Consider the following 19,990-nt stretch of genomic DNA (forward strand, 5'->3'; position numbering starts at 1 on the left):
AAAAAAAAAATAAGTAAACTATACATAATATGTAGTATGTAGTACAAAGTTGCACTATCTGTGTTGTCCATTTTTTCTATATAGATTAAAAATGGTTGCCATATAGTGTGACATTTCTGAGCAGACCCTCCTGTAGAATAGAGAATTTCCATCAAAGTAAAATGATTTTTATCTTTAATCCATAGCTTAAAGGTCAGAGGGAATTTTCAACTTCCATGTATAAGCCGTGCAATCAAAAGAAATGCAAAGGCTATGATATTTTTTGCCTGGTGACGAAGATGTATATCTTGTGGAGCTCAATCAAATACTGCAGTAGAGGCAGAAGATGTTATTCCAAAACACCACCTCATGTTTAATGATTTACATAACTTTATGATGCACACCCACACAGGTTATAAGTGTTAATCCTTTAATAAATGATACCTGAGAACAGTTGTTCCTTTTTACTTTTGCTTATTTAGACATTAATATTCAATGTCATAACGAAATATTTAAGATAATAACCTATATAATTCCTTTAATACCTCACATTCATACCTCACACAGCTTCTCCAGGGAGGGGACGAAGTAGTCATCACAGACAAGGGCCAGGGCGCAGAACATGTAAATGGTCTGTGGAGAGAGAGAGAGAGTGATAAATATTACAGGGATCAGTGAAGTATGAAGATGTTGCTTGATGTGATTTATACACATGATACGATCGGGTGAAAAGTCCACGCTGCACTGTTAACCGTCATAAAGTACAGCCGGCTGAGATTTATGCGTCTATATTTCAAACTGGGCATTAACAGGTGATTTGTTTTCAGTGTCTTCTCCTGCTTTTCATTCTATAGTGAACAAATCTGTTTGCACCCTGGATGCTGCAGTAAAGAGCACCTCTGCTCTAACCACTACATTAAATTTAGATGTAAATACTCGTGAAAAATGAAACAGTGAATTTGGTAATTGAAGGCTTAAGATTCAAAGATCTGATCCCATTAGTGCATTAACGGATCAGACATAAAAAAAATCATGAATAACATAACTGTGGGACCACTGTCTACATTTTTAAACAGTTAGTTTTACTCTTTATATACATTTACTGGCATTACAAAGGAATAGAGAGGGGGTTATGGATATGGTCTTGTTTATTCCCCAACTACTATCAGAATAACAGTAAAGCAACATGACCTCTGACATGGAATGACACGATGGGCCCACTTTAAAGAACAGCATGTGATACATAACATAATTAGTATATATGCTGTTTATTCTGCTGAAGTCATTTTGATTTTTTTCTCATTTTATACAACTTGTGGAGGCTTTCAGGAAAAGATAAATTTGTCTCTATATGAACAGTAGGCATACTAAGCATCATTTAAATATCTACCAAGTCTTGAATTTAATAAAAGATGGGTTTGTTGGTTGTTTTTTTTGTTTTTTTTTGCATTTATTTCTCCATACTGATTACCATCTCTTCTCAAATCTGCTCATAACCTCTCCAATGGCTCCACTGTGCTCCTCCCTCCATGTCCATAACCTTGGTGTCATCCTCGATCAAACCCTCTCCTTTGACCAACATACCAAACACATCACCCAAACAGCCTTCTTTCATCTCAGAGACATCACCCGCCTCTGTCCATCAATCTTAGCTACAGAGATTCTCATTCATGCATTCATCACTTCCAGACTGGACTACAGCAATAGTCTCCTCAATAGTCCAAAACTCTCAAGAAACTACAACATATCCAGAATTCAGCTGCTCGTCTTCTCACACACTCTCGCACCCATGACCACATCACCCATGTCCTTCATATCCTCCACTGGCTCCCCATCCTCCAGTGTTTCCACTTCAGACTCCTCCTCACCACCTATAAAGCCCTCCATAACTTTGCTCCCCTCTACCTGTTTGAGCTCCTCCTCAGGCACACTCCCTCCCACACTCTCAGGTCTGATTTCTCATGAAGCAGTTCATCTAGGATGTTGTTTGTTTCCTTCTGTTTTTAGTTTGTCTGTCTCTTTTCTTTTTCCATAATGCTTCATGCATGACCGGGAGGTGTTTGTAACTATGTCTTGTAATCCCATGTGGGATGGGCTAAATGAATTGGTATAAAGCAAATAAAATAATGAATGAATTAATATAGAGGATTTTCTTTAAGAAGTCCTTAACTTAAGACACTTAAGTTTGTTAAAAGCACAATTTATTATATATTATCATCCTCAAAAATCTATTTCAGACACTCAGTTTCAATATACAACCAAAATTTGCTTTGTAAATTTGTTAAGTGATAGAGTTAGGGAGCGATCACACCGAGATGAAATGCTAGAAACGCGACGCCAATAAAACCATTGTTTTCCTATGATACAGCGCGTCTGACCGGCATTCAAGCGTCTTTTTAGATGGCCGTTTTTCCGGCGTCTTTTTAGACGCACGTTTTTATAGACACTTCTTTTTAGACGCGCGTTTCTAGACGTGCTTAGACGCTGAAAAGTTAAAATATTTTCAACTTTTTGAGCGTCAGACGCCAGTAGCTAGCGCGCATTGAATAAGCGCTTCCAGCGTTTCAAGCGTCTTTGAAGCGTCCGCGTCTCTAGCATCTCATTTCTGTGTGATCACCCCCTTAGTCTAAATCAACTAGCTCTTTACAAGTTTCAGTTTACTTTTCAAATTTGTACGACAACAAAACAGACTGTGTCGCAAGTGCAAATAAACTAAATGTCAATGTTTTTGAACCTTAGAAACAAAAATCATATACGTATCATACCAATCAATAATGGGCCCAACACTGACCCTTGGGGAACTTAAAGTTACCTTCAATAAAAATCCTTCCAAACAGTCTGGCAGTATTAATTATGACTGTAAAGAGCTTACTGTATTAAATACTTTTAAGTCTGTACATTGTTAGAGTGTTTTTTCCCCTGATGCATTGCATAAACACCTACAGTACCACGTGAATCATTTCCTTGGCATCACATAAGACATGAAACACAGAGCAGGGAGAGAAGCAGAGACAGATTGGAGATGAAAGACGGATAGCGCTGATCAAGAGAGAAAATGTCAGGTGGTGACGACAGACTGACAGGGAACGTGTGAACAAAGGAAGAGCATGAATATCCTTACACACTCTGCAGTAACGATGCCTTTCAAAGAGCTGCTTATAGCAAGAATGGCATGGAGAGTGAATGTTCCTTTTTCCTTTTGTGTTCAGAGTTTTACTTTGAACCAGGAGCTCGTCTGTTTCCTGTTTGTGAACGCAGATGAGAGCGAGCTGAACTACCCAGCACCTGCATGAGAGCTACGACTGAGCTCACTCTGAAAGACTCTATTGTGTGTGTTTGTGAAGAAGTGTGAGGAGTGCCATTACCACAAGGTGCTGATTTGTTAATTCAGCGCAAGCAAAAAGTCAAAGGTCACATGTAATCATAACTGTTTTAATCTTGATCCAGACTTGAGGTACAGATGGAGGAAATAAAATCAGCCGTCATCCATCTGAAGCCAACTGTAGCCGTGAGCGAACATAACGTGCGCACTGAATGTAAATCTGTGTGCATGTTCTATGTTGCGTGCAGACATGGAAGCCCCTAAATCTGGAGTTGTGTTTGTGTTTTTGAGAGCAAATCTTTTCTAAGAAGTGATGATGCCGGCATTAATGAGCTGTGCAGAGTCGGCGCAGCTCAGCGGTGCAGCTGTCAAGGGAACAGCAGCTGGAAGTAAAATACTGTGATATTAAAATTCAGCTCAAACACAAAGCATTTTACACTTTTCTGTCTTCAGGATGAATCCAATACTAGAAACATACACGATCAATGACTATCTTCGACTGACTGAGAGAGGAATAGGTTCACAGCAGCTTCACATGTGGCTGCGCCAGAAGAAAAAGACGACAGGATCTAATCAAGCATTTTAATCAACATCCCTGAAGACCATATGGAGCTACAAGTGCAACATAATGCAGACAACATGAGCCACAGAGTGACATCTGTTCTGTAATTTAACTTATTTCTGAATAGCATTTTCAAACATTAAAGGGACACCAAAATCAAAAATACATATTTTTCCTCTTACTTGTAGTGCTATTCATAAATCTAGATTGTGAGTTGCTGAGTGTTGGCGATATCTGACGTAGAGATGTCTGCCTTCTCTCCAATATAATGGAATTAGATGGCACTCTGATTGTGGTGCTCAAAGCGCCAAAAATTACATTTGAAAAACTCAACAGCAATGTGTCTTTCCAGAAATTATGACCTGGTTTCTCAAGATAATCCAAAGACGTTGTTGTGAGCAGTTTCATGTAAGAACTATTTTCTGTCTACCGAACTAAAACTGTATCACTGCCCAGAAGGATGTGTGCATCTACTCATGGGCAAGAGGCTCATGCTTGAGACAGCATGAGATGCAAACATTCATGGCGTCCTCCTTGGCTGAGCTGTAACGTTAGCTAGCTCAGTAATGCTAGGCGAGTGATACAGTCGGCAGGTGTAGTTCCATAGAAAGAAAATAGTTCTTACATAAAACTGCTCACAACAAGGTCTGTGGATTATCTTGAGTAACGAGGTCATGATTTCTGGAAAGAGACATTGCTGTTGAATTGAGAACAGTAAGGAAAACTGACACCAATTTGGTGAGTTTAAGTTTAATTTGTTTGATGTAAAAGGAAAATCTCAGCCTTGTCATAAATGCAATGTATTATTGCAAATCTTCAGTCTGTCCAATGATTGTAAACAGTCATTGGACAGACTGAAGATTTGCAATAATACATTGCATTTCACCTTCAATAAAAATCCTTCCAAACAGTCTGGCAGTATTAATTATGACTGTAAAGAGCTTACTGTATTAAATACTTTTAAGTCTGTACATTGTTAGAGTGTTTTTTCCCCTGATGCATTGCATAAACACCTACAGTACCACGTGCATCATTTCCTTGGCATCACATAATACATAAAACACAGAGCAGGGAGTTCAGTTCAGTTCAGTCCTAAACAAGTAGGTATACATTCAAAAGCAAAATAATGAGGTGTGTTATTTTTTACATCTTAATAATAACTATAATAATATATGATGATAATCTGAGGTATTGCACTACTAAATTTATCTTTATTAATCTGATTATCTAAAATAATCAGCTCGTGCAAGATTATTTTCTGATGTTGGACTGATGGAACTTCAGGAAACTGAAGATTTATTCATTTTCTGTAACCGCATATGATGCTGGGAGTTGAGGGGGTGCAGGAGCCTATCCCAGCTGACACTGGATGAGAGGCAGAGTACATCCTGGACAGGTCACCAGACTATCACAGGGCTGACACATAGAGACAGACAACCATTCACACTCACATTCACACCTACGGCCAATTCAGAGTCACCAATTAACCTGCATGTCTTTGGACTGTGGGAGGAAGCTGGAGAACCTGGAGAAAACCCACGCTGACACAAGGAGAACATGCAAACTCCCCATGGTTTCAAACCCTCCACCCCGGGTTTGAACCAGGAACCCTCTTGCTGTGAGGTGACAATGCTAACCACTGCACCACCATGCCTAAACAGCCAATGCTTAAACAGACTGTAAGACGTGGTTCTGTCATGATCCTATCACACGTTCATGCTCAACATATTAATGGGTTACATAGTCCCTAGTTTAATACCTTGTTTGAATATTGCTTTACATACAGCATTATATGTTATATGTCGCTGTCGCTTCTCTCATAAAGCTTGTTCATCGGCTCACTTCCTGCGTACAATGCTCCGAACCCGTTTGAGTAAATTTCAGTGAATATATTGCACGCTTCTGTTTAAATACATGCGGTCACAGTGGGCGAGCTTTCTCCTCTGGCCCAGTTTGCATCTAATTTTGACTCTCATTTTCCAAAAATGGAAAGGTGGAAAAGTACAACAGCATTAGAGCTACACAACAAACTCTGCAGGTATAAGCCCTGATTGTCCGTCCTGAAATTCACAGAACACTGCTCTCTCCACAAAGCCAAGCATGGTAACACCTGCCGTGAAATGACATACAGTACATTATTTTAAAGGTTAGACATCACGGGGAAATAGTTTGTGATGATACACTGCATTTTTGGCTTTTTGTTATTTTAATCTCCTAGCATCCTCAAAAAGGTTATTTCCATTTGCCCTTCTGTGGCAGGAAAAAGCCAACTCAGAGGGTGGGCGCACTGTAAGTAGTGACATCGTCTGTAATGTCAGAATGTACCGGCAAAGTGGTCCATTCGGTCGTTCTCAGTGCTGTGTTTATGCACAGTGAAGTTCTCTGGAGACGCTGCTCTGCTGGTATGAGCTTCCATTACAGTCAGTCCCCCAGAAACTATCAACCCAACATGGGTCATGATGTACTGGAACATTCTGCCTGCCATGTGCCAGTCATGTAAGACTGACGGCAGAGGGGCTCCATCGTAGCCTTGACCTCGTATATTGACCCCTGCTGGGCCATGCTGGAGAGGCCAGTGGGGCTGGTCATGCATGTGTGTGAGGAGAGGAGAGGAGAGGAGAGGGATTGTGCTGCAGATCCAGATGGTGTCTTCTGCTCAGCCAGATAGGATGAAATATCGACAATGGTACCATTTGCTTAGTTTTGCTTTAGATCACATTCTGCCAGCAATTTTCCTGTGAAGTGTTTAGACTTCTACTTTGCAGTTGTGACTTATAAGGGGTCTGATAAATGTCCTCAAGTGATATCAATTCAGTCACAGAGGCTGGGGGGGGAATGACATGCAGCAAAGGGCCATAGGCTGGACTCGAATCCGGGTCGCTGCGGCAACGGTCCTGTACATGGGGTGCCTGCTCTATCCACAAAACCACCGATACCCCACCATGGATGGGTTTACATTGTTAGTTGAAGTGTGGTGCATTTTATAAAGATGGTGAAGGCTGCCTTTTCTGTCAAAATCACACACTGAGGGACGTGACACAGCAGCATTTGATGCCCTGGGGCTGAAATAAACTACACTGCCAGTGTTCATGGTCCCTGTTAAAGGTTTTTTGGGGGGGAGTTTTTCCTTATCTGCTGTGAGGATCCAAGGACAGAGGGATGTCGTATGCTGTAAAGCCCTCTGAGGCAAATTGTGATTTGTGATATTGGGCTTTAAAAATGAAATTGAAATTGAAATAATGATGAAATATGTCAGCCAGTGCAACAGTCCGGCTCAGTGATGTGTTTTAGTAGGCTTTGGCACTCTATGGCACAGAGGAGTAAGATGTATCAGACTTTGGATTTTTAGTCGAATGTTTTAATTGTTGGCTTTGGTATTTTCATGGGAGTTATTGATTAGAAGAAAAATATAGAATATCAACAGCCTCATCGTTTCAAATGAGAGTACAGAATACAGAATACAGGGTTAGATTTGTGAAGGTAAACTTACACACAGGACATGCAGGGCCACAGCTCCCTCTGTTCGCTCTTTGTGTGTGAACAGGTCTGTCGGGAACTCGTGCAGAGCTGAAAGAGACAGACACACCAGGTTAGAGCAGTTCATATACTGTATGTGAATGTGTGTGTATACGTATGTGTGTGTTTCTTCAGAGCTTGGTACAGGGAACATATTTCCAATGAACAGCAGAGAGGTCAAACCTACAAGCACAGAAACCCGCTGAACTCATGTACTGACAAGAAGCCCTGCCCTGAGCGTACCTTGCCCAAACGAGTGTGACAGTCTAACTGTGCCCTGCCAAGGACTGTGCACGAGCATGCTTCCTCAAAGAGTGACAAGACGAGAAAAGGGAAATGGAAAAACTGAGCACCAGGAGGACAAAGCGAGGGCAAAGAGGAGAGAGAGCACTGTAAAAATAGAGCCAGGGATATTTAGGGTACGGCAAGTAGGATGGAGAGCAGAGGAGAGAGAAAAGGTGGTGGGAGTTTAACCGCAATGTGAGCACAGTCGAGTGTGTGAGCAAGAGATGGAGACAGCAAGATTGAGGGAAAAGTGGAAAGTTGGCAGACAGAGAGAAAAAGAGGGAGTTTGGTTTTAAATGGTGGCCTGAGTTATTTTACCCCCTCTCCATGGCTTCTTGACTTCCTCCCCTCTCTCAGCCCCACAGTCCCTCCACGACTGCCAAGACCAGTGACAGGCGCTTGGCTGCCGGGGAGTGTGAGGAACCTTTGCCTCTCGCCCCTCCAGCATCAAGCCACCCCTGTCATCATTTCCTCCCACACAAATCAGGAGCCCATTTACAGGCCACTGCTAACACCTGTTACATATTTCAGCACCTACACGATTCCCCGGGAAAGGTCAGCCAGGCATCAGGCAGAGAGTTGGGCTAAATCAGAATCAGAAATATTTTATTGACCAGCGCAATAAACACAGAGAAGGACTGGAGTACTTTATAAGGGCAATAACAATCCAAGAACATAACAAGTTTACAGACTGCAGAAGACAAAAGACATTTTACCAGAGATGTTGATGATTAACTCTGACCAAACGAAATAACTGCAACATGTTACTCACGCTGCCTCTAACTGGGGTTACGTGTTCATGAGAAGAGTCCACATACAGTAAACGCCCTCCTCCTGTGGTATTCACAACGCCATCAGTGGAAATTTTCTGAAAGTTCAGAGTTCATGAGTTGTGACATGTTTGCTGACATTGTTAGAAATGGATAATAGGCGGCCATGAACATTTATTTTTTCAGTGAATGATAACTTAATTTAATTTCAAAACTATTCCATGACTTTTCAAGGACCTTTAATTACATTTTTTTTCTTGTCCAACTTGCCTTGTGTTTTTCAAACGTACCACATTCTCTAATCATCACGCCGTAACCTGTGACAGGCTGTTATGCTACAATAACTACTGCAGATTCACATATATGTAGCTTTTTGCTGAGTCATGAGCATCACGTAGGTTTACATTACCAAAGGTTTATGACAACAAGACTTGATGACATCGACTCCTGTGTGCACTAGAGATGCAAATCTTGCGGATATATCTGCGACATCCGCGGATATCCGCAATCCGCGAGTGGGTGTGCCAATAAAAATTAACATTGTAATTAATTTCGGGTGGATTGCAGGTGGATTTGTCAGTTATATTCGAATTTAATAACCTTTATTTATATAGCAATAAATAAATGTGACCACATTCGAAAGTAGCCTAAAATCTTTTAATTGTTTAAGTCAAGAAAATGCGCCTATATGAAAAGCGAATGAGCAGGAACAGCTGGACATAATTTAAATGTAAATACAATAACTTAATGTTTGGCGCAGGTTGGGTGTAGATGCGGGTCTCTAAATTTTAGAAGATAATTACGTCGGGTGGGTGGCGGGTGGATGATTGATGAGTGCAATAGGATTCGGGTGCGCTCAAACGCCATCCGCGCATCTCTAGTATGCACATGGCAAGAGAGGAGAGGGAAAGACGCTGTGCTGCTGCCGGAGGAGCCGCTGACTGAGTTCCCTCTGAGCGGTAACTCGCTAAAAGAGTCTGAGAAGTCCGGTGTTGTTCATAAAATATTCAGGATGCCACACTTTATTCCACACTACTGAAGCTGCTCCTCTTTTTGGAACAACCGCAGAGTCAGTAATGATTTCGTTTTTAGCCATGCTTGTTGTTGCCAAGGGTAACAGTATGACGTCAATATGTCAACAAGTCGAAATATCGCAAGTATCAGGATATGAATTTTTTTTATATATTTAAAATTTTACCGGCATTATCGTGAACGAGATGATATGGCACACCCCTAATCTCTAGCATGACTAGAATCTTCCAGTAACTTTTCTATATGTTTTAAGGTAAATAATGAAACAAATAAAATACTGACTTTCAAAATATGTTTTTCATAGCACCGCATTTTCCTAGATTGTGACTGATGATATCTGTAAAAGTGACATTATTGTTATCAAGAGCTGGAGGAGGATTACTTCTAACAGACTACATCTCTTATGAAATGGACTCAGAAGTACATATACGAGTGACGAGTAATGGGAAACACAGTGACAGAGAGATGATGACATGAGACAAAGGTTTGAATGAGGAACATCAAGGTTATATGCATCTGACTGAGCATAGAAAGCCTTCTGCATCATTTACTCCCACTCAGCAGACAGGTAGGCAAACATAAGTGGGTGAGAGAATGAATGAATAAACCAAGTGCGTTAGGAGTAGCTGAGTAGTTTATCATCCCACCTACATTTAGTCTTATTTCACTTCTTCACAACATGTTGCAGAGAGAAAATGAGAGCAGAAAGAATAGTTCACTACTTTCCCACTGTTTGCTCCCACTATCCCCCCGTTTTTGTACTTTGTTGACCAATTTGCATCTACGGCATCTTGCTGTGTTTGAGTGGCTGCAGTCTTCCTCTGCACTCTGTTCCACCGTTATGACTTCTTAAGCCTAACACAATGCAGAGCAGCCTGTAAAAAGCCACAGAGCAGACGGCCATCTTACAGCGACAGCTGGATGTGTTTAATATTTACTGTTACAAGCCGGTGTTAGCTAGCTCAAACTCAATCCAGCCAAAATGCCAGGCGAGTGTGTGAAGGGAAACAACAATCAGCTCTCATGTCAGGAATGAATGTAGATAAGAAAAACGACAGCACTCTTCTATGAAATGCCAAAAATAAAAGATTCACTAGAAATAAATTTGAATCGTAAGGTTCAAAGAGTAATAAAAGAAAAAACGGATAAAATCAGACAAAATTAGAAGAATGCTGAGGCTGACTGTCTCCTGAAGTCTTCAAAGAGCCTGCAGATGAAAACCCACAGTGCTAATTACTGTTCCAAGAAGCATGAAGTCCAATTTCCCACGAGAAGTACATGTGCGGACGTGATGCAGAACCACACACACTCCCACAAGAAACCCATTGAACCTTCATGTAAACAAGGTGTTTTATACACAACACTGAAAAGTTCCACTTCACAGCACCTCGTTCTTTGTAAAAGTGAATCAGAAACACATGCTCACTGTGTCGCACTGCCGTGTAGAGCTGTCGAAATACAAATGTAAATACATACAGAGTCGTATTCTTAAAGGATGAGTCTGATTTATGACTATTTTTGTAGTTTTTGCCATCAGTTAATTTATGACCAAAGCAGCCAACACCTCTCCCAAAAAGCAACTGTCCCATCATAGTTTAGTGGTCATAACTAATAGGCCTGTCAAGCTTTGGATTTTTCAGCATGCTGAAGTGTTGTGCACAGTAGGGAGATGTCTAAAGTCTTTGCACACTGAGTTGCGTTTTTTTTAAATCCGTCTGTCTTTCATTTGGCACCACAACTGCATGAAGCCCTCTCTGTCTCCACATTCTGTGTTCGGTCCACATCCTCCTCCTCTTCATCATCATCCACCGGAATATCACGGATATGATATGTTATGAAAATGATTCTGTGCGCCCCGTTCCTCTGTCGTGTCACAGCTGTGTCCCGCCGCCAAATTGTCTTCACTGATTCTTGGTCAAACGTCTCGAAATGCTTCTGACGGACGTGAAAAACGCAGATAATTGAACCTGTTCTGAAAATTTCAATGACGGGAGAAAGTTTCAGGCTCAGTGTGCAAACCTGACTGACATAACATGAAGTCATATTTATTTTCAGATGTTTTTTTTAGGTGTAAACTGACTCAAACTGACTTTAGAGCAAACGTGTAAGGAATGGATTACACATTCTGATTATATGCACCAACATAAGCTGCAAATGTTAGCGTGTCCAGCTAACAACTTACCACCTACACCCACACTCTACTTAATAATCAAAGTGGTCAAGCATGTCCTCACCTACGTCTATTATGTAAGTTTACCATATTTACTTAAAACACTTAAAAACACTACCACCAGCAACACACCTCCGCTATTTAAATCCATGGTCTACTTTATAACCACAGTCATTATGTCAAAACAGGTGACTAAACACCTATTTGGACCTCCCTGCCCTTCCATGCGCCTACATGGAAAGCCTAAGGCAGGAGAGCAGCAGCAAAGACAAACAGAAATGACATTGATAAGTCAGACACAGCATGAAATGAAGGAGCTGGGGTGGAGGCTGTTTGCAAAGTGGCTTACAGAGGACGCAGCAACAGCAGGCAGGCCAGAGCAGTTTAAATAGGGCGCCCTGAATGAGATTCGCCAATTGGCTGCATAGGAAGGAATCATGCAATCTGAATCTGAATCTGCAACGTAACCAGTAACACGTCTCTGTCTGGTAAATCTAGTAGCAAGCTGCAATGTTTTCCTCTGAAGTAGAAGTACACCGTCAGTAAGTAGCATGCTATTGAGTTGCATACTTTGAGGCCTTTTGTTAGTTCACTGCACAGTGAGGGCTGAATTCACAAAGAATGAACTGTGGCCGCTGATAGAACTTTGAATTGCACTTCATTTGCACCCACAGTTTGCTCCGTCTTAACGTCCTATTCACAAAGGATATTGCGCTAATGATATACCAGCGCAAACACGCCCACAAAGTTTGGCAGCTGAGTGCAGTTTGCCGCTGATTTGCCCCTGATTGCAATTAGCCACATGGCAAAGTATAAATGCTGGCTTTGCGCCAAGAACACCGTGGCAGAACAATGGCAGACTTTGTTTGGCAAAGTACTGAATACTGTATACCCTCATGTAGTGATGTCTGCTGGTGAGTCAGTCTAACAGTGTCGGATGGGTTGAGGCTGTGGATTTGACCAAGTTTGACCACTTTATCACTATTCCCTCTCACTTGTAGCTGTTTTTTCGTTATCTTTTGAATTTAATATGAATTATGGAACCGTTTTTGTTCACGTTTGTTTCCCCCGTTTCGTAAAATAAATTATTGAAAGTTGCTTTTGAAGTGCGTGACAGAAGTGCGTTTTGAGAACGACCGCAGACTGTCACCTGTTCAACGCATCAATATCTTCGGATGCCATTAAAGTAATAATGATTATAATAATAATGTCAAAATATTATTTACAGACTGATTTAACAGACGATCACTGCTGCCACGATCACTGGAAAGTCTGGGCGAGAGGCTTCCACAGAGGAGCGCCCAGTTTGCACCAGCTTTCTAAAGACGTTATTTACTTCACTCAAACTGCGTGTGGCTATTAGCGCTGGTGTTAGTGAATTAGACGTTGTTTATCAATGAGGCTCATTTGCATAGAAAGGGGCAATTTTTACGCCAAATAAATGCATATTACCTCATTTAAATACGTGCAAATAACACCGGAGCACCGAGGCACAATCTGCTTGGCAGCGCAGTTAGTGGAGCATTTCACCTTCTGCGCGTGCTTTGTGAATTAGACGGTATCTGTTTGCTCCATTTTTACCGGTTTAGCGGCCGCAAAAGCCACGCAATCCTTTCGTGAATTCGGCCCTGAGTTGGAAGGGCAACATAATTCAGTATTTATCTAAAAATCATAATAAATCTATAGCTGTTTGTAGCACAGGTGTATTGATCAGAACCCAAGGAAGTGTAGTGTGGAGTGTTTGTATGAGCAGCTCTCAAGAAAGCTGCAAGCAGCAACACCACAGGCCGAGCCATCATGAGCAGGCATGTTTTGAACGGGCTGCACTAGTTGTTTAAAACATGACAAATAATTTCTAGTGGTAAATCCACTACAGTTAACATTGCAAATTGGAATCATCCCGTGCTAGAATGAAAAGCCTGACAGAAATAGCAACAGTAACTAAGGGGGGCGGGGCTTATATAACAGTCAGTTGCTGTGTTGTTAAATGGTCATCTCTTGAGTAAAAAGGTCACATGACAACCTCACATACAGCTGAGAAAGCAGAGGCTGTAGATTATCTATGTAACTTCCACTAGTCTATTGCTGTGTGCCCTGACCAGAGTAGCAGAAGTAATGTAAACAGATGTGTGGTCTCATAACATAATTTTAATAACCGGAACAACTGCAGTCAACCTGAAATGGAAACCTCACATCAGCGCAGACAGAAGTGGACAGCAGGAGAGCAGCCAGGTCGAGGTGGATGGTACTCTACATGAGCAGGTGAGACCGAGGGCTCGGCTGCTGAGTCCTGTCAAGTGGACACGGTGATGGAGACAAGAGGAGGCACTGAAAGAGCAGCCGACATTCACCGTGCACACACTGACGCTCACTGTGCCAGGGGGAGACACAGGCAGCAGATGCACTCATCGCCACTGCCTCGTCTGGTTTACGCCAACAAGGATGCATAGATACACACCAAGCACCTGCCTCACTGACGCATGATATAACCGGCTAACCGGGAAACCCAATATTTCCATCACACTTGTGTGCAGGTCTTTAGAGAAAAGATTTTAGAATTGTGTGGATTCACTAGCTGCAACTTCTGAGGCTGAAAAATGAAGCCAATGCATAGGTGCCAGAAACTGCAGTTCCTCAAATGGCCACTTGAGACTGGCCCAAAAAACAAGTAAATCCCCATAGACCTCCATGTTAAAATGTCCAGTGTTACAGCAGAAATAAACATGTTTACAGCCTGGTACAAAAAACAGTTTTGGTCTCTCAAGCAAATTTCAACATTTGTGACAATATGGGGAAGAATTTCTATGTAACTCACGTGTTTACATTTTATCAAGGCTTTAAATCATGCATAATTAAGGGCATGGCCACTTCAAGTGACAGGTTGGTGACAAGTCGCCATGTGCAACAATGTTAGTTAGGTAATTTAATTGTTGCGTAACCCCAGATTCATAGACGTAGCCATAGCTGTCACTATTTCAGTGCGTATTCAGTTCATGAATGTTTTGGTCGCCTAAAAAGAATTGTTCAACATTTGGTTGTCTGATGTTCAGTTTTTCAGGTACATTTTGTTCAAATGATTTGGACTTTTGTTAGCGAAAATTGGCATTAGCATTATCATAGTTAACCACATTCTGCAAATGCACCATGCTAACCAAGCTAGCAGCTAGCATTGGAATTAGCACAGTTTTTGGTTGTACTAAAAGACCCTCTAAGGGGTCTGACATTTAGTTTTTCAGGTATTTTGTTTTTATCGTTATTCAAGTTAGAGAAGGGATAAACTGGAAGTTAGCCGCTCAGCCAGCATAAGTCTCTGGTGCGTCTGCTCTATGAGCCCAACAATGCCGAAGATTTGGGTATTTTGATACTATGGAAATCAAGCATTTTTGGCTTCATGCGCCACTGGGCAAATTTCAAAAGAATAAACACTGTATCCAGTTCCTTTCATACATCCATATGCAGTGGTTAGCACTGTTGCCTCACAGCAAGAGAGCTCCTGGTTCGAACCTCTGGGTGAGGGAGCCCTTCTGTGAGCTTGCATGTTCTCCCTGTGTCAGCGTGGGTTTTCTCCAGGTACTCCGGCTTCCTCCCACAGTCCAAAGACATGCAGGTTAATTGGTGACTCTAAATTGCCCGTAGGTGTGAATGTGAGCGTGAATGGTTGGTGATAGTTTGGCGACCTGTCCAGGGTGTACCCCGCCTCTTGCCCAGTGTCTGCTGGGATAGGCTCCAGCCCCCCCACGACCCCTAACAGGATAAGTGGTTACGGAAAATGAATGAATGTTCAAAACAGGAGTCCACAAACCATTGGCACGTGCCACAGTGGCTGTGTCCATTATTTTATACAGTCTATAAGAATTCCCAAAATGAAATGAACTAAAATTGTACCGACCCCAGTGAGGCTAGAGATTCACAATGCACCAACACACTCTTCTTTAAACCCTCCATCACGTAGGGGGAGCTGACAAAGCACACTTTTTACAACATGTCTTACCTCACACATTCACACAGCTACACACGCACACTGACTCCTGAGAGCCGTCCATTCATGGTCTACTGCTGGTCACTGAGCCGCTTCTCTGTCCTGCAGTTCAGACACACTGACAGCAGATACTGTCCTCACACACTCTGCTATACAGTGTTTCCCTGCTGGTCTGGTGACATAAGACGGCAGTGGTCACATCTATTTAATCTTTCCTTTTAAAAGTGAGCAGACTGAACACTATGCAAATTTTAGAGCTTTCAAGTTAGAAAAACTGTGTTTAACTTCAGGCGCTAAAAAATTACAAAGATAAGACGAAAAGGAGAGTCTGGAAAAAAAACATAACAAAAAGACCAGGACTTCCTGTGAAGTATTAATATCAGTCAGAAGATGTGCTGTCACACATACAGAGCCACAGCTACAGCTGATGTCTGCAGTCATTATAGACTTTTTTGGGTAAATAATTAAAAAACTGAAAAAACACTCCTGGGGTCAAAAATGTGCAAACAACAAACAGAAAATCTGCTTTCAATCTCAGACTTTTTGCATAATTGGAGCATCACATGGTTGTGATGAGACTCTCTTTTGTGACTTTCAGTGGTGTTAGTCATCGTTACATCCACTGGCATTCAGGCAGATTTAATAAATCATTCATGTTTGTTTTTATCAACGCTCATTTTGGCTACAAGTGTTACAGGGCGCTATGACCAAAGCAATAACCCCATTCATATAACCACCAGCATAAGACTATCTATCCAAAAGTACCAATGATAACCACTGGAATGTCTGTTTCACTGTTTAGACAGTTCACTTCTTACACAACTTGTGCGTCTGAGGAGTGACTCACCTCCAACCTATTCAAACACATATTTATACAAGACAACCAGGCGAAGGGAGGGCGCTTTCAGGTTCGACAAAAGATGCCAGAGGACACTCTACGTCAAGGGAAAACTGTCAAGGTCCAATAAGACATAGTGTAGTTCAGAACAAGTTAGTAGAGTTAGCACTCGCAGATTCAAGATTCAGGGGCCGGTTACACAAAACCTTCAGGTAAGATTTTCCTTTAAAGTGCTACATAGGGTTTCCCTAAAATAAAACTGGTTGTGCAAAATACCCTTACGTCTTCTCCTTAAGGCTTTCTTAAAATGTTCACGTAAGTATTTACAGCTTTCTCCAAGTCGTGGTCTTATACTTAAGGAACCCCTAGACCACTGAACAAAAGACCTCAGCAACCAAAGCAAAGTAAAAAAGTTAAAAAAAAAATAAAAAAAATTTTAAATCTTATCTGACTCTATCGTAACTGCAACGTGACGGAGTTTATGGTGATAAACCATATTGATTTTACACTATAGATTTGACTGAATTAATTTTCATTGCAGTTTCTTCCAACAATTGTTCTCTGTTTTCTGAAAACTTGGTAGTTTGGGCTTTCAAAGATTGCATTCCTCCAGAGGTATAATCCTTTCCTCCTCTGACCAGTATGGTTTTCTTGTCTTCTTTCTTTCTGCCATCTTTTCACTATCTAACTATAAGCCAACTTTGTGAGATGTTAACAGGCATCACAAGCGTGAGTCTCCATGGAAACTAAGGTACTAATCTATGTGGGTTCATGATACGATACGATACGATACGATACGATACGATACGATACGGTATGATATGATGCGATGCGATGTACTTTATTGTCCCCGTAGGGAAACTTGTCTTTGACTCAGGAGTTGCACAAGTATTGCTGCCTTACAATAATGGTCCAGAGGAAATTAAAAGCATATGCCATTAAAAAAAAGCATAAAAACATACTTCTCATCATAACAGTATTGCACATCACCATCACCAACACCAGCACCCAACAGAGCACCTATAAGCAAAGATTTGAGTTTCTGTTGGTGAGGGAACATATATTAAAATGTATCCTACAGTATATTAATATATTTCTATTTTTATTTGGATGGCTGGGTAAAAGGTGACAGTGATAACCGCAGCACTTTACCCAAAGCTAAACATTTTCTAAGTCTCACTGGCCAGAAACAACATCAACCATGCAACGCTCAGCGCAGAATAGACACTCAGCACCTCGTCACGCTGCTGGCGTTTGTAGCATAGTGTAAATATGCAGCTGGAGTCAGGAAAAAAAATAAAAAAAATTGACAACTTTTGGGCTGAGCTTCGCTGCAGCTACTCGTCACTGTCTTCCACACGTTGTTGTTCATTCAGGCTGACAGGCAGTCTTCTTTTTCCTTTGGAATTTAACGGCAGACTAGAACACTTGTAGGTGTTTATGCTGCCTCATCAGGTCCAGAAGAATTGCATCCCCAGTACCTACAATACGCTACTAGAGAAAAATGAGTACCATCACGCTTTCCAAATTCTGGCATTGACTGGATACTGAAGTATGGGTTCTCATGACATCTGTAGTAGATATTAGATCACAATTCCTGTTTCAGGGTCTGCCAAAGTTGATTAACAGTTTGTCTACAGAATAGATCAAATCATATGACTGGCACATTCACATCAGTCCACACCAGCACTCCTGCCTGGTCGCCTGTAAAGCTCGACTGTATCCATCTGAACACAAACTCCATAGCAACAGAGTGAGTCTCCTCGAGGCGGAGTGTGTTTAAGTGGCAGAAGGGAGAGGTGGGCAAAAATAATAGACTACTACTGTAGCTTGAACCTGAAGGGAGTCGCTCTGCTGCTGAGGCCGCTCCTCCGCGGTACACTTGCCATTAGCGATGAGGTTTGAAGTACTGCATGCAGAGCGCAGGCCGAGATGCGGTGCATTATGCATGATGTTTAGGGATATGGGAGAAAAACACATGTGCGCTGGTGTATGATGGGAGGTTAGGTGTGTTGGGGGTAGTGGACGGTTAAGAGAAGGACGGCTGGGAAGGGAAGTGTGAAAGATACCTGAACCTGACAGCTCAAGCAATAACATTTCTTGAAAGCCATGCTGATGAAGCAGAATGTGGGGAAACTGAAGTGTACTGAGCGAGCATGAGAGGAGGACAGAGAGAAAGAGAAACCCTGATGTGGTTGGCCTGGTAATTAGTGCAGTTGTAAGGGAGGTCACTGGGCTGCACCCTCAACAGCTGCTGATGGTGCTCTGGCCCAAACTACCCCTGCTGGCTGTAGTACTCACACACACACACACACACACAAAACACACACACAGAAACACACACACACACAAGGCCAGTGAGTTTTCCATTGTTTCCCTCTCTGCAATCATCCCGGTCTCCCCGTTCTTCTCTACTATGCACAATCAGTGGCAGTCAATGTATCAATCAGCAATCAGGCTTCAGCTTGCCGGGGGACACATTCTGCCTTCGTCTGCTTCATTCTCCTGTTGGAGCTGACTGCCCGCCTGCCCACCTGCTCGCCCACGTATCTGCACCATCCCATGCCGCTCTAATTTACCAGGCAATTTGGACGGAGCCACTGTGGGCCACTGAGGGGCTCTGCATTGAGATGTAGCACGACTTCTTTTTTGGCTTGTTTTCCTCGTGCTGGAGCTCTGCGACACCTTTGCTTTCCTGAATGCTCCACTGAACACGTCTGGATGCACAGGCCTATCACGCTAGCTGCCGTGTTGTAACAGTATTGCCAGATCTCTTTTGCTTCACATAGTCATCCTCCTCAGACTCTTATTTGCTCCTTCTGGCTTTTTCCACAGGATTTCTACAGGCAGTATGGTGAGATAGACTGAGTGGACTATCTTGCATTCAACATTTTATGTAACCTTCAGTTTTGTTACAGGTGTCAAGGACAGCAGATACAATGGGTGAGACTTAGAGCTGCTACTAATGCTGCCCTTAAACCAAACACCAGTCTTGGTTCATGAAAATACTGAAGCTCAATGACATAAACATGGTCAGGGTCATGTGAGTCCTGTGGATCTTCAGAAAAGTACCAGAAACACAAGTCAAAACTTGGACACCTCACAGACTAAGAGGCCTAGGAACTTTGGTATGTTGAAACGGCCACTTTAAGGCCCATTTATGCTCGCTTTACGTACGAAAATGTATACGTCCGTTTCAAATAGGGCCGTAACGGTACATGTATTTGTGTCGAACTGTTCGGTACGCGACTTTCGGTTCGGCACGACCCTGTACCGAATTATTGGGCGCAGGATATTATTTTATTTTATTTTGTTTTATTTTAATTCCGTTTTTGCGAGCCGAACCATTTAAAATATCTAGTTCTCCGACGGACATAATTGAGTGACGGACCGAGTCCGACCGTAAATCTCCGCTTTCACTTTGTGCAGCGCATTCTCGCATTTTGACAACATGTGCCTGACGAACCTGAAGACTCACCCGCAAACCTTAAGTCCTCCGTTTGGGAACACTTTGGTTTCAGGGTAAAATATAAAATA

General features: G+C 42.1%; 1 protein-coding gene across 1 annotated transcript in view; it reads right to left on the minus strand.

Annotated features, from left to right (window-relative positions):
• The window catches only part of LOC126390956 (sodium/potassium/calcium exchanger 3-like), a 74,963-nt gene that overhangs the window by 20,858 nt on the left and 34,115 nt on the right, over positions 1–19,990 (minus strand). Inside the window, exons 3-4 of the mRNA XM_050045483.1 lie at positions 7,354–7,430; positions 538–612 (exon numbers count right to left, since the gene is read on the minus strand). Coding sequence (XP_049901440.1) covers positions 538–612; positions 7,354–7,430 — 152 coding nt within the window. The remainder of the gene's footprint in view (positions 1–537; positions 613–7,353; positions 7,431–19,990) is intronic.

The sequence above is a fragment of the Epinephelus moara genome, chromosome 5, assembly GCF_006386435.1.
Source record: "Epinephelus moara isolate mb chromosome 5, YSFRI_EMoa_1.0, whole genome shotgun sequence".
NCBI lineage: Eukaryota > Metazoa > Chordata > Actinopteri > Perciformes > Serranidae > Epinephelus > Epinephelus moara.